The following is a 20,655-nucleotide window of genomic DNA, read 5'->3' as shown; positions in this document are numbered from 1 at the left end:
CTTTAAGAAAGTGGCAAAATAAAAACACTTTAAGCCTAAAATTAGCAGAATGAGGGAAATAATTAAGATTATAGTAGAAATATGTTAGAGTTGAAAAAAATGAGAAAAATTAATAAAATTAAGATTTTGTTTTTAGAAAAGATAAAATCAATACACCGTTAGCTAGACTAAGCAAAAAATAAAAAGGCTCAAATAAATAAAATCAGAAATAAAAGAGAAGAAATTACAATGGGTGCCTCAGAAATTAAAGAAGACATGAGACTATTATGAACAATTATATGCCAACAAATTTGATAACCTAGAAAAATGGATAAATTCCTAGAAACATTTTATCTATGAAACTTGAGTCAAGAAGAAACTCAAAGTCCAAACAAACAAGTAACAAATAAGGAGATTGAATCAGTATCCAAAACTTTCCAACAAAGAAATGTCCAGGACCATATGGCTTCATGGATAAATTATACTAGACATTTAAAGAAGAATTAATACTTGTCCTTCTCAAATTATTCTGAAAAATAGAAGAAGAAGCACTTTAAAACTCATTTTATGAGGCTAGTATTACCCTGATACCAAAGCCAGATGAAGGAAAGCAAACTACAGGCCAATATTCCTGATGAACATAGATACAAAAATCCTCAATAAAATGCTAGTTACCCAAATTCAGCAGCGTATTAAAATGATGATACACCATGATTAAATGGGATTTGTCCCTGGAGTGCAAATATCTTTCAACACATGCAAATCAATGCAATAGAACACATTATTAGGTTGAAAGAAAAAAACCCACAAGATCATTTCAGTAGACTCAGAAAAAGCATTTGACAGTGGTATCCACATAGACAAATGGGGTTGCATCAAACTAAAATACTTCTGCACAGCCAAGGAGATAATCATCAGAGTGAAAAGGAACTTAAATAATGGGACAAAATATTTATAAACCATATAAATATATATATATGAGTTAATATCCAAAATATATAAGGAATGCATATAACTTAATAGCCAAAAATCTCACATAATCTGATTTTAAAATGGGCACATGACTCTGTTGGTGGGAATGTAAGTTGGCACAGCTGTTATGGAAAACAGTACAGAAATTCCTCAGTAAATTAAAAATATAATTACCTTATGATTTAGCAATTTTGCTGCTGGATATATATCCAAAGGAAATCATTATTGCATAGAGAGATCTCCACTCCCATGTTCACTGCAGCATTATTCACATTAACCAAGTTGTGGAAATAACCTAAATGTGCATTGACAGATGTATTAGTCCATTTTCATACTGCTTGGAAGAAATATCTGAGACTGGGTAATTTATAAAGAAAAAGAGGTTTAATGGACTCACAGTTCTGCAAGGCTGGGGAGGCCTCACAATCATGGCAGTAGGCAAAAGAGAAGCAAAGGCACATCTTACATGACGGCAGGCAAGAGAGCATGTGTTGGGGAACTACCCTTTATAAAACCATCAGATCTCATGAGACTTATTCAATATCATGAGAACAGCATGGGAAAAATTTGCCCCCATGTGTCAGTTACCTCCCACCAGGTTCCTCCCATGATACATGAGGATTATGGGAGCTACAATTCAAGATGAGATTTAGGTGGGGACACAGCCAAACCATATCAACAGATAAATGAATTTGAAAAGTATGACACATATATATATATATATAATTACGTGTATAATATACTATTGAAGATTATTCAGCCTTAAAAAAGAAGAAGAAAATCTGGACATTTGCAACAACATGGATGAACATGGAGGAATTTATGTTATTTGAAACAATCCAAACATAGACAGATATTGCATTATCTTGCTTATATATGGAATCTAAATAGTCAAGCTTATAGTAGTGAATAGAATAGGGGTTGCCAGGGGTTGCAGAGAAGAGAAAATAGGAAGATGTTAGTCAAGGGATCCAAAATTTTAGTTATGCAAAATGAGTAAGTTCATTTATGCAAGATGAGTAAGTTATGCAAGATATAACTTGTACAACAATGTGAGTATAGTTAACAATACAATATAGTATTGTATACTTTTAAGTTTGATAGGAGGGTAGATGTTAATTGTTCTTGATACACACAAAAATATGGTAATCACAAGAGAGAGGTGATGGATATGTTGATTAGCGTGATTGCAGTGATTGTTTCACATAGTATGTGCACATCATAACATCAAGGTAAACACCTTAAGCATATCCAATTTTTATTTGCCAATTATACCTCAGTAAAAATTGAAAAATAAAAAGTTCATGAAACAGTTGTAATCTATGCTAATCATCAATTCTATAGGCCATAAAAAGTCATTTTGAAAATTTTAAGAGAAGGGAAACTTTGATTACAAAGTTCTATTTTGAAGGTTACCCTGACTGCGTGGGTTGAAGGAGACCAAGATAAAGAGTAAAGTGACAAGGAAGAAAAGTAATTAGATGGTGCAAAGGCATGGGATGACTTGCATTACAGATACAGCAGGAAAGGCAGAGAGGAGTGAATTATTTAAGCAGCTTTGGAAAGTATTAATTACCTGCCCTAATAAACATCTTAACCAAGATGTAGGTCCTGTTTTCAGAGTGAAAGAGCGAGAATTGATTATAATAATGGTAAAGCATGTTTCAGGGATAAGAATGAAATCATCTTGAGTTGTTTAGTAATTTGACCCAATTTACTCAATAAATAAGGCAAAACTTTAATATATATCTAAATAAAGTGACAGGAACAGCACATTACTATTTACCTATTCATTAATTTATCCAACAAATGAATGATGCAGCAGCTATTTACTTGCCAAGCACTGGTCTAGGTGTTTGAGATACATTAGAGAGCAGAACAAAACAAACAAAAAAAATTCTGACTTTGTGAAATTTGGCAGCCAGCGGGGAAAAGAAACAGTTTATTTTTCATCTTCAGTTCTCCTTCTATATCTATCTGATTTTTTTCTTCAAGAAGCATATATTCACGCATTACTTTTTTAAAAATCCATTTTGTCTGGAAATAATTTTAAACTTACAGAAAGTTTACAAGAATGAAAACAGTACACAATATTCCATACTTGTTTTCCAGATTTACTACTTATTAACATTTTATCTTATTCTCTTGAGTGTTCTTTTTTTCTCTCGTAGTATGTATAGAGAAGAATTCATTCCTCTCATTTTGTATTTATATGATATTCTGATGTTTGTATTTATCTGATAATTAGATTCAGGTTCCTCATTCTTAGTTGAAATACTACTTACTTCATGCTATCTTCTAAAGGTATCATACCTGGAAACACAGATGTCCACTTGTACTTCATTAGCAGTGATAATTTTTATGCACCTATTTAAGGTTTTCCTCAATTTCTCCATTGTGTTAATGATATTTCCCCTCCATAACTAATGAGGAAACGTTTTGCAATCATGAAAATATCATATTTCTCATCTAAATTTCTCCCCATGTTTAACATCTATTCATCACAATTCTTGCCTGATCTAGTCTTCGTTATGAAAGTTAGAACACAATTATTTTCAAACTTCATTATTTCTTTTCTGTACCAGTCAGCATTGACATTCTCCTATAAGTAAAAACCTTCTCTTCTTCCTTGTCTATCTATCTCAATATGTAATGATGATTTTCTCTTTTTCAAAGGTTCATAATTCATTGCTGTACTTATTTTAGTGCACATGTGGTCCCAGATATGGTCAGTGGGAGCTTCTTCAAAATGGTTTCTGTCCTTGTAACTCGGTCCCATTTTTTTAAAATACCGCCTTACTTTCCAGCCTCACCAGATGTTCTAGATCCTTTTGGATTCAGCCTTGAAAGCAGGCATTTCTCCATAGAGCTCTTGTTTCTTTGAATGGGCATTCGGTAAACTCTTTGCAACTGGGTTGACTTTGTTTCTGGGCCTTTCAGCACACAGTTCCACTAAATATATGTATTTATGTATTATATGCATAAATACACCTGGTGTCCATGTGTTTGCATATACACACATATATGTGTACTTTAGATATTATCACTTCACACCTCCCATTCCAGTTTGTCTCTATGGATTCTTTTTGGCCTGCTTCCTTTCCATAATTGTGTTTTTCTACTGTCATGAGATGTCTGGCTTCAATACTTCTACTAATCAGTTCAGTCCTATAATAAAACTGAATTAGTTTCTGAGTTTCTTTGCCTATTAAAGAATTGCATTGCTTAAAAAAAAACTTTCTAAAAGAATTTATGAAAGTTTGCAGTTTTCTCCTCACTGTCCCATCATGTCCAGTACTAAGGATATATAGTCAGATACTGTGTTCATAAATAATTTGGCTTAGTTCTTTCCCACACTCCTCTTCAGTGTGCTCATAGTAGTCATTTGAAATATAATTTAATTTAGTTTAGTTTGCTTTCTGTTTTAGGTTTCTTCTTCCTTTCCTATTTTTGTTTTATTTTATAAGGAAAACACAGACATGCTTCCAAAAGTTAATAATACTATACATAAAATTTAAACACACACAAATATATACAGACACACACAAAAGTTGTAGTCTCTCTTGTATACTTTCCACTCTCTATTCCATTCTTCCCACCTCATCCTTTGAAGATAAACACCTTCATTATTTTCTGGTTTATCTTCCCTATAGTTTTTTTGGTAAAAGTTGACAGAAACCTGTATTTCTTATGTTTACCTCATTTCTTACATAAGATGTAATATGCTATATATGCTCTATTATACTTTTTTGTTGTATTTGATATTTTCTATAAGTCATGCCATATATATGTATGCATTATACTCACTATAGAGTAATATGTAACTATAAGTCATGTCATTTACTATGTCATATGTATATGAACATATATGACATAGAGCTACATATTACTCTATAGAGGCTACTATATATATATATATATACTTATTTACAGCTGCATATTCAATAGTGGCTATAGCATGATAACTGTGGTTTATTCAGTCACCTATGGTTTGACATTTAGGTAGGTTTTAGTTGTTTTGTAATTATAAATAGTACTGCAATGAGTAACTTTGTGCAGATGTATTTTTGTATTGTTGGAGGCAGATTTTCAGGGTAAATTTCTGGGAGTAGAATTATGGGTTGGATAATGTGAAATCAGTTTTAATGATGAGGAATTCAAGATGCCTATAAGATGATCTCCCACTGGGCAGAGCAAATTGGATAGATTCATTCTTTCATTAAAAGCACCGATTAACTACCATGTGCCCCAGGCACTCTACTAAGCTCTAGAGATGCATACAATAGTGCGCAAAAATGGACAAAATGCTCAGCCTCATGCATTTAACAAAATATATATATATATATCTCCACAATGCAGAATGAAGGAGTCTTAGATATAAAGTTGGGATTTGCAATTTTTGGTTTTTGACTAAATCAGGAATAATGGCTCTTCTCTAAGCCAGATTTCCTTTTCTCTTTTTAAATGAGCAATAAGGATGGATTTTTCAGGGCACAAAGAAGCAAAGAATGGTCATAGAGTTTTCCTATTCTCTTCTTATTCTCTTCTTGAAACAATATTAAACATCATTTAAATTACACTCACACTGGATCCTAGATATCTGTGCTATTTTTTTCAGTCTAAGCACAGAGGTCGGGAATCAGGGTGAGTGTAATTTGGAGAAGGTGGCCACATTTCTACCATGTAACAGCATTTTTAAAGAGGTGTGAGAAGAGGTGTGTTTATTCCTATTACCTTCTGTGGCTTAGAAATTTTTTTCTACAATGAGATATACATTCCAAACACCATTACTTTATTTGAAGAAGGACCCTATCTGACTTTTTAATTCAATGGGCAGAACCCTATCTGATTTTTTAGTGTTGATATTAAGAGGTTAAACATATATTACACTATCACTTCATTAAACATTTTTAACTTTTCTTGTGTGAAACCTGCACACTGATCTTGTTGTGGCTCACTTTAGTAACAAATGATACTCATGGTTAATACCATTTTCCCCCCAGTAAATTGGAAGAAAAAGTCAATACTTATGTGGATATACAAGATCTCTTTAGGCACTGAAAGAGGAACTTGAACAGCTATATAATGCCTACATCGTAATCTCTTAGATCCTGTAAATTTGTTCAGTTACATGACAAAGATGGCCAAAGATTGCAGAGGGAATTAAGATTGCTATAGGTGGATTTTAAAATAGTTGGATATCCCAGATTATATGCATTTTGTATATCAAATAATTTTTATTGCTGTAGCATTATAAGAAGTAAATATCAGATAAGGCTAGCCCCAATATTAAGTAGGTTAGCTGTCAGGTTTTTTTTGTAGATATTGCTTGTTAGCATAAGTAAATTTCCTACTATTTCTAGATTGCTAAGAGTTTTTATCATGAATAGTTTTGAATTTTGTCACATACTTTTTCTGCGTGTACTGAAAGTGATTGTTTTTTTCCTTTTAGTAAATAAATATGGTGAATTTCATTAATTGATTCTTGAATGTTAAACCAACATAATATTCCTGAGACAAATCCTCCTTTGTCATGGTATCCTTTTATATACTGTTGGGTTCAACTCACTAATGTTTTCTTAAAGTGTTTATAAAGACACACACATATGTGTGTGTATATATATATACGTGTGTGTGTGTGTGTGTGTCTTTTACAGTATATTTATCATGTTTTGAAATTAGGATTTCTGTTTCTCATAAAATGTGCTGGGAAGTGATCCCTTTGCATCTATGTGTGTAAAAATGTGTGTAACACTGCCATTATTTCTTCCTTAAGTATTTAATAGAACAAATGAGTGAAACTGTTAAGTGAATGGACTTTTTTATTGGATGGGAAGAGTTATTTAATACACATAGAGCTATTCAGATTTTCTGTTACTTCTAATGTAATTGTAAATTGCTTTATCAAGAAATTTCTCCATAAAATCCTGGATTTTAGAAAACAGTTAAGTGGTGAATTATGTGCATAATTTTCACATAACTGCTTTTCCTTGTGATTATTTAAGTACTTAAATATATACATGTATATTCCAATAAATATATAAATATATAGAAATATTTATTTAAATTTATATTTATATGTTCCAGTAAATATATAAATATATATACTTCAATATATAAAGTATATACTTAAGTGCGTATATATATGTGTGTGTATATATATTACTTTACTGTTACTTTATTATAAAGTAATAGAAAGGTCCAGAAATGTGGCATCTTTTACTGTTGTTATTGTTGTCAATAAATCTACTTTCCATTGCCAAGAGTGCTACAAATACCCTGCAATGGAAAGAGTAGGTTTTACAACCATTTTTACAGCAAAGTCTCTGGTGGCTATAGTTACATGTGTTATATGTTGCTGTACTGATTATATTGGCCACATACTTTGTTAACCAAGGCAAATTAAAGTCAGCCATCAAAGAATATCAGAAACATATAACTGTTACAGTTTGGGTTTTACCATTGAACTGAAAAGATGATTCCCTTGCTGACTCTGATATTCCTGATTATTTTTTTTTTTTTTAGAACTGTTGAAAGTTTTATAGAAGTACTTTAAAATATTGTCGATATGATTTAATAAATAAAACAGGCCGGGCGCTGTGGCTCACGCCTGTAATCCCAGCACTTTGGGAGGCCGAGGTGGGCGGATCATGGGGTCAGGAGATCGAGACCATCCTGGCTGACACGGTGAAACCCCGTCAGTACTAAAAATACAAAAAAATTAGCCAGTAGTGGTGGCGGGCGCCTATAGTCCCAGCTACTCAGGAGGCTGAGGCAGGAGAGTGGCGTGAACCCGGGAGGCGGAGCCTGCAGTGAGCCAAGATCTCACCACCGCACTCCAGCCTGGGCGACAGAGTGAGACTCCATCTCAAATAAATAAATAAATAAATAAATAAATACAAACAGTTCAGTATTATTCCTGCTTAAAGAAGTTATATTAATCTGTCTAATTAAATGTAGTAAAGTTGATTCAAGTAAAGTTTTTTATTTTTTCTTAATAAAATGTGACATTTCCTAATAAAACAGCACTTGAGCCAATTTTAAACTCTCTGAAAATGTCCTAACTACATGGTTAAGACAGTCTTGTATAAATCAATCATTATTTTTATTTGATCAATGAACTCTATATGTGAGCACAATGTACCACTGAATTGGATTCTAAAGGACAAAGAAACATACAGTTCCACAGATTTCCAAACTTATAATTTTTCTTTGTTTGTTTGTTTTTGTTTTTGTTTTTTTGACACGGAATCTTGCTCTGTCCCCCTGGCTGGAGTGCAGTGGCACAATCTCAGCTCACTGCAACCTCTGCCTCCCAGGTTCAAGCTGTTCTCATGCCTCAGCTTTCCAAGTAGCTGGGACTACAGATGTGCACCACCAAGCCTGGCTAATGTTTTTTATTTTTAGTAGACACGGAGTTTCACCACGTTGGCCAGGCTGGTCTCAAACTTCTGGCCTCAGGTGATCCACCTGCCTCAACCTCCCAAAGTGCTGGAATTACAGACGTGAGCCACCGCACCTGGCCTCAAACTGAAAATGTTATTTTTAAACTGATGACTCGGTCCAGCTTTCACTCTTGGAGTAAATATTTTATTAGAAATTACTAAGTCCTATTTCAGTTATCTTAACTTTTTAGCAATAAAGTTTTTGGCTTTACTTCTGTTGCTGTTTACTTCCCTCTTGTTATAATTCTTCACCCAAATTTGACTCTTATTGAATAAAAATTAGCAAAGAACCTATATTCTACTGGGGGGATGGGGCGGGGATAATATTCAAATAACTAAAACCCAGAGCAGAAAAGAATATCTAAGTAAATGGTGCAGTTTTTCATAAAAGGAATTTTTATTTCTAGCCTGGACAGAGTGAAGTAACAGAACTACAATAGGAGTGATTGTGACAGCTGCTTGTTAATAAAATATACCCTTAGTGCAGGATGTATCAGAGACTATGCTAGGATCTAAATTCACTATGAAATAATTAAAAACATTTCTTGCAGAGTAGTTGCTATTGTTCTTATTTGAAAGATAGGAAAACTGAGGCTTAGTTTAAATGGCTTCATCTGCAATATCCTGCAATCAATCTCATTCCATTTGTTTAATATTTATTTGATTTATACTACACGTAAAGAGGATAATTCTAGATTCTGCTCACTATGTCTTCTATACTACCACTTGTATTACTGTTAATTTTCCAAATACATAGGTCCCAAAATAAAGCATATAAGTAGTATGATTTGTCTGCCTTTTCAATTGTAGTACAGAATATAATTAGTCTACAGTATAACTTGTAATAATTCTTGTGAGATCATCCCTTACTGGTGCTATCTTCTTCTTTAACGGTTTTTAAAATTAGTCCCTCTTCATTTTCAAGATTCTATCCACAGAATAACAGGAAGCAAGTCATTTCCAGAGAGGCAAATGAATTTCCTTGCTTATGATTTTACAAAACTAGTTTTTGTAGTCAGGTCTTTCTGAGAGGGGTGCTTTTTAATGTGGTCTTAAATACATCAAAATATTGTCGGTCATTAAGATGTGGGGTATTTTCTCTGTTTCTTTATATTAAATTGAACCATATGAAAACACCAATATATGGTTTAATATAAATTTCCTAAAGGAAGTGTGTTTTTTCATGTAACAGAATATCACAGATGGGGCCTGAGCAGGCAAAGTACTTCAAGGGTCTTGCTCCTCTCCTCTGTGATTCCCTTGGTTCTGCTCATTGCTCTGCATTGGTTTTATTCTTAGGTTGATAAGTGGATCATACCAGCAGTTCCTATAATTACAACCAGATGGTAACTTTAACTGGAAGTCAGGGCCACACTCTTTTATGTATCTTTCTTAAGAATGAGAAAGGTTTCCATAAAGTCCTCCAGCACAGTTGTTTTTTTATTTTTATTTTTTTCACATCATTGTCCAGGATTAGATTATGAGATCATTCATAAACTAGGACCTGGGGAGGAAAATGGAAGTACCATGATTAGCTCAGACTTATCAGCTGAGGTGGAAGATATTGAGTAGCAAACCACCATTCCACCAACTATGTCTTGTATGTTAACCATTGAGGCTCAGTACAATCAAATGGGGAAAAATTATAGGTTTCTGGAAAAAAAGTTTGTGCTGCTTAATACAACTTTTATTGAATGCGCTATTGTTACCCTAATTTTGTTAATTAGAGCCATTTTTTTTTGTTTAGTTGCTGAATCATTTTGCACAAAGGAATTATAAAACTGAAAAACAAATCTCAGTTCTTGAACTGTTGGTAGAATTTTCAGCTTTTCCAGAAAAAAAAAAAAAAAAAAAAAAAAAAAACTGATAAGGAGTCAGAGGCCGCATATGCTGACTAAAAATTACTATCGCTTTTCTCAAAGCAAAATGGAGACAAATTCTCATAAGCAATCTGAAGAAACACAAGTTTAAAAGAATGCTTTACAGCATGAAACAACAAATGGAAACAATACCTTCTTGCTATTTTGTTTGATTTAGTAAATTTATTTTTAAATTACCCTGATTTCATTATTACACATTGTATGATTGTATAAAGATATCACATGTACCTTACAAATATGTAAAACTATTATGTATCCATAATAATTTAAAATAAAAATTAAGTTTTAAAATTATTTTATAATCATTTTAAATAATAATTATTTTATAATGATATAAACTAGAGGACATTTTGACAATCTTGGTAACAGATTCTAAAAGCTAATATTTCTGTCATTTCAGGCTACTTTAGTAATTTCTGCCAAATATGTAATTTAAAAAGCCCTACATTTGCTTTTTGGCTACTGCTGTTATGCTTCATTAAGTATACTATTGTATTGTACGTGTTGATTATATTTTGTGCTCAATGAGGTACTTGGCCATGAAATATTTCCTGGTTATTAACATCAGTATATCAGAATTAGATTGCAGATTTGATACAAGTGTTTAGTGAGAAACCCTCATTAAGAAAATCTTATTCAAACAGTTATCAATTTGAAAATACTATAGTTCTAATTTCTAAAACACTGTCTTAATTGTTGGGTATAACATAGTATCAGAATAAACACTAACCTTAGTCAAAGTAAATAGAATATAAGATTGTATTAAAGTACTAATATTTACTTTAGAAATTTATATTTAGTTTGTCCACTGGTATGTTGGTGGTAGGATCGTTCCTACTTAATTTTTTCTCTTAAAGGGAACTTTGCTGTGTTTGTCATTAAACAGGTAGCAAAAAAGAACTTTTATATAATTTTTTTTCAAAATTTTGCTGAAGATTAAATTTGGCTACTGATGAAAAAGAAATATTTGGGATGGGAGTCACTGAATGAAAGCATGGATTCTAAGACATTATTATTTATGAATAGCAGTTTCGTAGAGAAAGAAGAGGTATCCAGTACAATAAATGTGTAGGATACAGCATAGTGCATACTAGTAGGATGTCTTGGTTGTTTATTATTTTATAGTCCATTTGTTTGTAGAAGAAATAGGAATCCATTGATATAACCAGAGCAGCATTTTTTTTTCTTTTAGTACAGTGGAAATTCTGTAAATGATAGAAAACTGAGCATTTGACATAGGATCTAATCTTCAGATTTCAATGACTAAATCCTCCAGAACTGAGAAGTATTATGATAAAATAAGGAGCAACAGAACATAATCATATAGACTTAAGTGCTTCTTGAGCTACGATTATTGACTGAATGCCCTTAGACCCATCTCTTGAATCTTGATTCCTCCTTCTTACCAAATTGCCTGCCAAATAATATAGTTGGACTGCACTTCTAAAATATTTCCCAGTTTTTGATCTCTATAATTGCCTGTTTTAATCTTGTAGACTACCCTAAAAAGACAATCCTTAGTCTTAATTGAAAACTATTTAGTTTATCCAAAATAACAACAAAAATCCAAAAAACTTAAGAACATCCAGCATATGATTGATCAGGATGACACTATAATTCAGGCTTCCCTTCTAGGCCAATGTTTTTTGTCCTTCTGAATTATTTCCAAGCTGTATTTCTAGTTTTGCACTAATAAAGAAGGATATTGTTTTTCTTTTTTTAATATTTTTTTCTCCAATTTTTGATGACCATCATCCCATTCAGTACCAAGTGATATTCCTCACAGTTAATAAAAACTCAACACGTTTGGTGATTAGAAGAATGAATGTTTAATTTTTAAAATATTTTTACCTATTAAGCTTAGCAGCATGCATAGCTCAATGTGTTGCATACCTATTTCAAATATGTTGAAAGCCATCAAGGCATTAAATGTTGTGGTTACTTATGTGTGTTTTCATGTGAGACTATATATTTGAAATAGATGTATGTGTACTGGTAATCCATGTCACTGCCATATAATGTAGTTGAGCAAGAATATAACATTCTTAGTTTTTCTTTATTTTATATTATAATGGTGGAAAACTGAAAATTCCAGTTAGTTCCATTATTTTCAGCTTAAATTTTGTCAATTCAGGATGTAAATATCATACTGATAAAAATTCTACCCCTTATTTCTCCTCTCTCTTCACTTCAAATTGATCCAAGTTCTTCAGCGACAGACTTCATTATTCAATTAATCTAAGACACCATTAATTTTAAGCAGATCATTAAGAAAGAAAAGAAATAGCTGTCAGTTAAATTGTGAAATGATGTAGCAATTTTTTGTTTTGTTTTGTTTTGTTTGTTTGTTTGTTTATTGGGACAGAGTTTTGCTCTTGTCACCCAGGCTGGAGTGCAATGGCACGACCTCGTCTCACTGCAACCTCCTGCTCCCAGGTTCAGACAATTTTCCTGTCTCAGCCTCCCATGTAGCTGGAATTACAGATGTCTGCCACCACGCCTGGATAATTTTTGTATTTTTTAGTAGAGATGGGGTTTCACCATGTTGAGCAGGCTGGTCCTGAATTCCTGACCTCAGATAATCCACCCGTCTCAGCCTCCCAAAGTGCTGGGACTACAGGCATGAGCCACTATGCCCGACTGTGATATTTTTAAATTATACAAGAATTGTGCACACTAGCCTCTCAGTACTTTTTCATTGTGCTTTCCTTCTGAAGAATTTGGCAATTTATGTTTGTAGTTGTATTGTTTGGTGTATAATAGTTTCTCAAAACAGAAACTAGCAGAGTTTTCATTTATCCGGGGTATCTTTCCATGTTAAGAGATATTTGTTTTTGGCAAGCGTGTATGGGATTAATGTCATCGTTTAGTGCTAAATATTTGCTTCACTGATATTAATTATAGTTTAGTGTTCTCTTTTATGTCTTTCTGCATACAAAAAAAATTTGCTTCAATGGTGATTCATGAAATAAACTTTTTGAAGGTATTTTAACCTCATTAAATTCATCCTTATAATACCAACAATGCATATAATTCACTCAAAGTGACGACAATGCAAAGAGCTTTGATCCACACATACAGCCAATGGCAACTATGTAAGAACTGCCCCCGTCTGACAGCTATTGTAAGATGCCATCAATTGAAAGATGCATCTGAAGTTCAGAGATTTTAAATTGTGAAAAATGTGTGTCTTATAAACTCTGAAATATAGTACCGTTCATAGGAAAGGTCATACTTGCTGTATTAGTCAGGGTTATCTAGAGGGACCAAACTAATGGAATATATATGTACGGGAATTTATTAAGTATTAACTCACACTATCACAAGGTCCCACAATAAGCCACGTGCACACTGAGGAGCAAGGAAAGCCAGTCCAAGTCCCAAAACTGAAGAACCTGGAGTCCAGTGTTCGAGAACAGGAAGCATCCAGCACAGGAGAAAGATGTAGGCTGGGAGGCTAGGCCAGTCTCTCCTTTCACACTTTTCTGCGGTTTATATTCCAGTCATGCTGGTGCTGATTAGATTGTGCCAACCCAGATTAAGGGTGGATCTGCCTTTCTGAGCCCACTGACTCAAATGTAATCTCATTTGGCAGCACCCTTACAGACATACCCAGGATCAATACTTTGTATCCTTCAGTCCAATCAAGTTGACACTCAGTATTAACCATCACACTTGCAGTCTTCTATCTTTGCTGGCCACGGGTGAGGGATAGCTTGTCCTGCTTGGTTTTGGAGCACAGCCATTATTGCCGAAAGAGCATCCTGTTAACAGACCCACTAGGATTATACTGTGTGCTCCTGGTTCTGTTGCAGAGTTTGTTTGTTTGTTTGTTTTTGTGGTCTGTTTGTTTTGAGATAGATTTTGGCTCTTGTTGCCCAGGCTGGACTGCAATGAAGTGATCTCAGCTCACGGCAACCTCCGCCTGCCGGGTTCAAGCGATTCTCCTGCTTCAGCCTCCCAAGTAGCTGGGATTACAGGCGCCTGCCACCATGCCAGGCTAATTTTGTGTATTTTTAATAGAGGCGAGGTTTCACCATGTTGGCCAGGCTGGTCTTGAACTCCTGACCTCAGGTGATCCACTCACCTTGGCCTCCCCAAGTGCTGGGATTACAGGTGTGAGCCACACACCAGGCCTGTGGCATTTTTTTGAATCAACCAGTCTACCTTCTACAACTTCTATATCACCCCTCCAGAGAGTAGGAATCCTTAGCTATTTTTCTTATACCATATTAACACTCCACTTTTTTAAAACTGCTATGGGATTCCTGAGAAAGAGCAACTGAGGGATAGCAACATGGATTTCAGTGAGTAGGTGGCAACTGAGTTAAAGGTTTTTTTGTTTTGTTTTGTTTTTCTGTTTTGTTTGTTTGTTTATTTGTTTGTTTGTTTGACGGAGTCTTGCTCTGTCGCCCAGGCTGGAGTGAATGGCCGGATCTCAGCTCACTGCAAGCTCCGCCTCCCGGGTTCACGCCATTTTCCTGCCTCAGCCTCCCAAGTAGCTGGGACTATAGGCGCCCGCCACCTCGCCCGGCTAGTTTTTTGTATTTTTAGTAGAGACAGGGTTTCACCATGTTAGCCAGGATGGTCTCGATCTCCTGACCTCGTGATCCGCCCATCTCGGCCTCCCAAAGTGCTGGGATTACAGGCTTGAGCCACCGCGCCCGGCCTGTTTTGTTTTTTTAAAGATACAAGTTAATCAAATAAGAGCCTATGAAGGCCCAGCATGGTGGCTCATGCCTGTGATCTCAGCACTTCAGGAGGCCGAGGTGGGCGGATAATTTGAGTTCAGGAATTTGAGACCTCACTTAAGGCTGGAAGACCATGCTTAAGACTGGAAGAGAATTGGTTTAATTCTTGATGAGTTAAAAATATTTCCAATTGGGCATATAAATAAGAATGCCTTCTTCAGTATTACGTTTGGTCTGTGGTTGAGTGATGCCAGGGAGGGAGTGTGGAGTGGTGGTTCCTATAGTGGCTGCTGAACAGCATGAAAGCATCCAGAATGGAATTCTGATGAAATTCCCACTCAAGGAATGAAATACTCTAAATGAGAGAACTGGTCATACAGTCTTATAAATATAAACAGTTTCAAGAAAATGTTGGACACAATGTAATATGATTGATAGATCATAATAGACAGTTATGCTTATTTGCATATGTTTTGAGGTTAATTATCAGTCTCAAAAAACCTTTCTGAAACCATACCTTAAGAGACTCTTTATGTGGTAGTTTCTTTTGTATTTGAAAAAAATATTGTAGATATTCCTTAGAGTCTCATATATAGTCAAGTTCAAAAGGCTATTTAGTGATAGAATTTGGATTAGGTTGTAGTCATTTTGTGTTCTTTTCCTCATTTATGAAACTGCAACTTTGATTTTACAGATTGACTTTTTTTCATAGTCCACAAATTCATTGTCAGTATTATCATGGGTTACAAGCATTAAAAGAATAAGGCCTATACGATAGAATTCTAAGTGTTACATGTTTTTTTGTTTGTTTGTTTGTTTGTTTGTTTAATAACCTTCAGTATATTTTTAAAGGATTAAATTTGCTTTCAAAGTAAAAATATATTAGAACCTCATTATTATTATACTAATCATTTAGAGAACTATTACAGACTCCTGACTAAAGTTTCAGATAACACAAGATGAAAAAGAGCATTATTCATTTTCAGATGTTTTTCCAATGAAGTTCTAAATGTTATTGATGATTATAAAGGAAGATTTATTAAGTTTGTAAAATCTGCACACTTTGGGTTTTGTTTTGTTTTTGTTTTTCTTTTAATTTGGTTTGATCAAATGCTTTTCATTATGATGGCTCTTACTAGCAGAAATTTTTTTGGAAGCCAGGATTTAGATTAAGTAGTAGTAAAGTAAGTTGTATAATTAGAATGAAAATCTATAAAAATGTGTGTGTTGAAAATATAGTTTTATATTACAATAAACTAGTTAGGCAATAAAAGTAAATGGGCAAACTTGCCCCATTGTAATGTTTATTGGAAATCTTGTCTTTAGTATGGATAATTTTTGTTACCGTATTATAAATATCCAAAGCATTGATTGTTTTATAGATTATACTTAGTAGCTTGTAGCCTTAGTAACCCTCATTTCTGAAGGTTAGAAATAGGAACAAGGAACTGTATTTATAGAAACCATAGAAATGAATAACTGTTGTTGGCCCTTGAATAACATGGGGGCTAGGAGCACCAACTACACAATTGAAAATCCACGTGTAACTTTTGGACTCCCAAAAACTTAACTATTAATAGCCTGCTGTTAACCGGAAGACTTACCAGTATCATGAACAGTCAATTAACATGTATTTTGTATGTTATATGTATTATATACTCCTTTCTTACAACAAAGTATGCTAAAGAAAAGAACATGTTATTAAGAAAATCATAAGGAAGATAAAATATATTTACTGTTCATTAAGTGAAAGTGGCCCTCATAAAGGTCTTCATCCTCATTTTCACGTTGAGTAAGCTGAAGAGGAGGAGGAAGAAGAGGGGCTGGTCTTGCTGTCTTGGGGTGGTAGAGGCAGAAGAGGTGAAGGAGGTGGAAGGGGAGGCAAGCACAACTGGTGTAACTTTACAGAAACACATCTGAGTTTTTTGCCTTTTCATTTCTCTAAAACTGTTTCTGTTAGTACCAATTCTACTTCCACAGTCTGCTTTAGTTTTAGTGCCCATATCACAGAAAGGTCCATGTCATAAAAGAAGCTGAAAGCAGTCTTGAATAATTGGAATCCTTCTGCCACATTGACTACTGTCAATTTATTTTCTGGTACAGCTTCTTCTACGTCTTCTTCCTTATCATGTGGCACTGGTTCAGAAGCACCCATCTCGATCAAGTCATTTTCTGTTCATTGTTCCTTTGGAATGTCACTTAGCTCTTGAATTACTCCAAGATCTTTATCTTGACATCTTTTATTCCCCACTTTTTTTTTTTTTTTTGCAATATCCACAATGTCTTTCATGATTTCCTTGGTTGGCTCTATTGTAAATCCTGTGAAGTCGTGCGCAACATCTTGAAACAGTTTCCTCCAGCAGAATTTATTGTTTTGCACTTGATGGCTTTCAGGCCTTTTTCAATAAAATGGTAGCATATTCAATGGTATATTTCGTCTAGACTTTCACGATGTTCTCTCTATTGGGATCTCTTCTGTAGTGTTGAATAAACCTTTCCATAGTGTACTGGGTGTAATGAGCCTAAGCATCCTTACGGCCCCCTTATCTCAAAGCTGAATTAGAAACATTGTATTTGGAGGCCATTTTAATGCGTTCAGTGTTGAATTCATGGGGTTCTTTGTGGCCCAGGGCATTGTCCAATATCAAAAGAACTATAAAAGTCAGTCCCCTACTAGCAGTGTACTTCCAGACTTCAGGGACAAAGCGTCAATGGAACCAATCCAGAAAAAGAGTTTTCAGTGTCCAGGTCTTATTGTACAACTAAAAGACTGGCAGCTGGTGTTTATCTTTTCCCTTCAAAGCTTGGTGGTTAGCAACTTTGTCTGTAAGGGCAATCCTGGTGAGAAACTCTACTGCATTTGCATGAAACAGTACTGTTAGCCTATCCCTTCGGTCTTAAATCATACTGCTTACTTCTCTTCCGTACTAATAAGTGTCATTTGTGGCATTTTTCTTCTAGAACAGGGCACTTTCATCTGTATTAAAAACTGTTTAGGCAGATATCCTTTCTCCTCAGTGATTTTCTGAATGGTTTCTGGGGACTCTGGTCTGTTGCCTCTTGGTCAACAGAGGCTGCTTCTCCTTTTATCTTCACAATTTTTTTTTAAGCCAAACCACGTTCTGAAATTATTAAACCCTCTTTTGTTGGCATTAAATTTTTCAGCTTTAGATCTTCCACCTTCCTTTTGCTTTAGATTATAATATAATGAATCTGCTTTTTCTCAAATCATATTAGAGTCTGTAGGTTTGCATTTCTTATAGCAATCATGTAACCACATAAAAGCTTAATTTTCAGTATGAGATAAAAAAGTTATTTCAAAAAAAGTGCAAAGATGTTGTGCTTGCTGATGAAACTACAGTGACAGTTTCACAGTTTTTTGTTTGTTTGTTTTTGTTTTCCTTTTTTACAGTGGTCCTTAGGCTGGATTCATTTTTCTTGAAATGGCAGGCAACTCCTGCTGCAGACCTCCATCTACAATACATATCAAGCAATCCAGCTCTTTTTTTGTAATGTCATGACTTTTTCTGCTTCCAGCAGAAGCAATTCCATTATCAATAGTGGCATTTTGTATGGGTGTCATCATGTTATTCAAGGTTTATGATATTGCACTAAGTGCAGTAGAAGCTATGCAAGAATCATGAGAGATCACTTTTAATGCAATACACAATTTACTGGAGATACGAATTGCCCAGGTGGAGATGATTAGTGTCACATGGTGTTTTAAGTAAATACCAACAACACTTGAACTCACCATAATGATAACTAGAGGGGACTGTGAAATTACTACAGTAGTACACTATGTACTACAGTTAATTTTCTGCAGTTATGATTTAATACTGCATCTTTATATTTACCTATCTCTCGGCTGCAAATAGCACCATGTACAGTCTGTGCTTATGTGCATAAGTTTTGGTAAGTTTTAACATTTTGTAGTAGATTTGTATATATGTTATCATAAATGATAAAATAGATCAGCATCTACATTTATTTTATCCATTCATGGCATAGTTTTTTCTTAAATTTTTAATATTTCTTTTTCTTTCTTGAGACAGAGTCTTGCTCTGTTGCCCAGGCTGGAGTACGGTGGCACAATCTCTGCTAACTGCAGCCTCCACCTCCCAAGTTCAAGTGATTCTCCTGCCTCAGCCTCCTGAGTAGCTGGGATTACAGGAGTGTGCCATCATGCCTGGCTAATTTTTGTATTTTTAGTAGAGACGGGCTTTCACCATGTTGGCCAGGCTGGTTTTAAACTCATTACCTCAAGTGATCTGCCTGCCTTGGCCCCCAAAAGTGCTGGGATTACAGGTGTGAGCCATTGCGCCCAGCCTTTTTTGATATTTCTAAAGTACGTAGTTCATTATACTATTTTTCAAATTGTCTCAGATCTCAAAAAAACTTTAGACTGTATTTATTGAAAAAAATCTAAGTGGTACCAACTTAAGTGGTACTATGCAGTTCAAACCCATGTCATTCAACAGTCAACTGTATTGTATACTCAAGTCCACTAAAGTCATTTATTAATATTACATGAGGGTAAACTTTATTATGAATATAGCCTAGTCTTTACTCACAGTAGTTAAATATAAAATTCCTTTAATAAGTTAGAATTTGTGTTTAAAAGATAATTTCTGAAATAATTAATCTAGACAAAATAAGCATGTGTTATTGGTGTTCTTTTTAATAATTTTAAATACTTGTATTATGTTCTTCCTTCCCCTCCAAATCTTTCTGAATAGTTCTAAATGTTTTTTAAATTGTTCCAGAAAGGACACTTATGGTATTTTTTTTTTCTTTTTCTTGCAGATAAGAATGTGCCTTTTGATGAAAGAACTTTATCTTTCTACAGCGAAGAGTGGAATTTCTATGTTTAAGGAATAAGAAGCCACTATATCAATGTTGGGGGGGTATTTAAGTTACATACATTTTGACAACCTTTAATTTGTTGTTGTAATAAATACTGTATCCTTTATTATATCTTTATATGTATAGAAGTACTCTATCAATGGGCTCAGAGATGTTGGAGATAAACTATACTGTAATAGTTTATCAGTTTGACAATTTCTATAAAACGGTGTTTTCTGATCAGTTTTTGTTTCTTGCTTACCATATGATTGTAAACTGTTTTCTTTTATGTATTAATCAGTTAATGCTAATTATTTTTGCTGGTGTCATGTTAAAGAGCTATAAATTTCCAGCAACCAACTGGTGTGTAAAAATAATTTAAAATTTCCTTTACTGAAAGACATTTCCCATTTTTGTGGGGAAAAGAAGCCAAATTTATTACTTTGTGTTGGGGTTTTTAAAATATTAAGAAATGTCTAGGTTATTATTTGCAAAACAATAAATATGATTTAAAATTATCTTAAAGTGGCCCAGATTATATGTTTATAAAATAAACATAAGACTATAGAATTGAAAATCAATATATGTATTTGTAATTGATTTATCAGAAAATCTATCAAAATAGATTTTATTCTATTTTAGCAACTACTATGTAAAAGTAACATATGTACTTTGATTAGATATTTCAGAAACCTGTGAATTTTACAGCCACTTTATATCTTTACTGTATAGTAAGAAGTAGAAATTGCAATAATGGCATAGTTCAAATACTTGATTGTGTTATGGAACAGGAGATTGAGGAATTAAAGTAAACACATAGACTTTGGAGTCAGATCTATATTC

General features: G+C 34.0%; 1 protein-coding gene across 1 annotated transcript in view; it reads left to right on the top strand.

The window, feature by feature from the left end:
* Positions 1 to 20,337, top strand: part of FAM174A (family with sequence similarity 174 member A) — a 44,110-nt gene extending 23,773 nt beyond the window's left edge. Inside the window, exon 3 of the mRNA XM_050794406.1 lies at positions 19,774 to 20,337. Coding sequence (XP_050650363.1) covers positions 19,774 to 19,777 — 4 coding nt within the window. The 3' untranslated portion in view covers positions 19,778 to 20,337. The remainder of the gene's footprint in view (positions 1 to 19,773) is intronic.
* The last annotated feature ends 318 nt before the right edge of the window (positions 20,338 to 20,655 follow it).

The sequence above is a fragment of the Macaca thibetana genome, chromosome 6 (genome assembly GCF_024542745.1).
Source record: "Macaca thibetana thibetana isolate TM-01 chromosome 6, ASM2454274v1, whole genome shotgun sequence".
Classification (NCBI taxonomy): domain Eukaryota; kingdom Metazoa; phylum Chordata; class Mammalia; order Primates; family Cercopithecidae; genus Macaca; species Macaca thibetana.
Note: the sequence above shows the minus strand (reverse complement) of the source record. Positions and strands in the feature narration are given on the sequence as shown.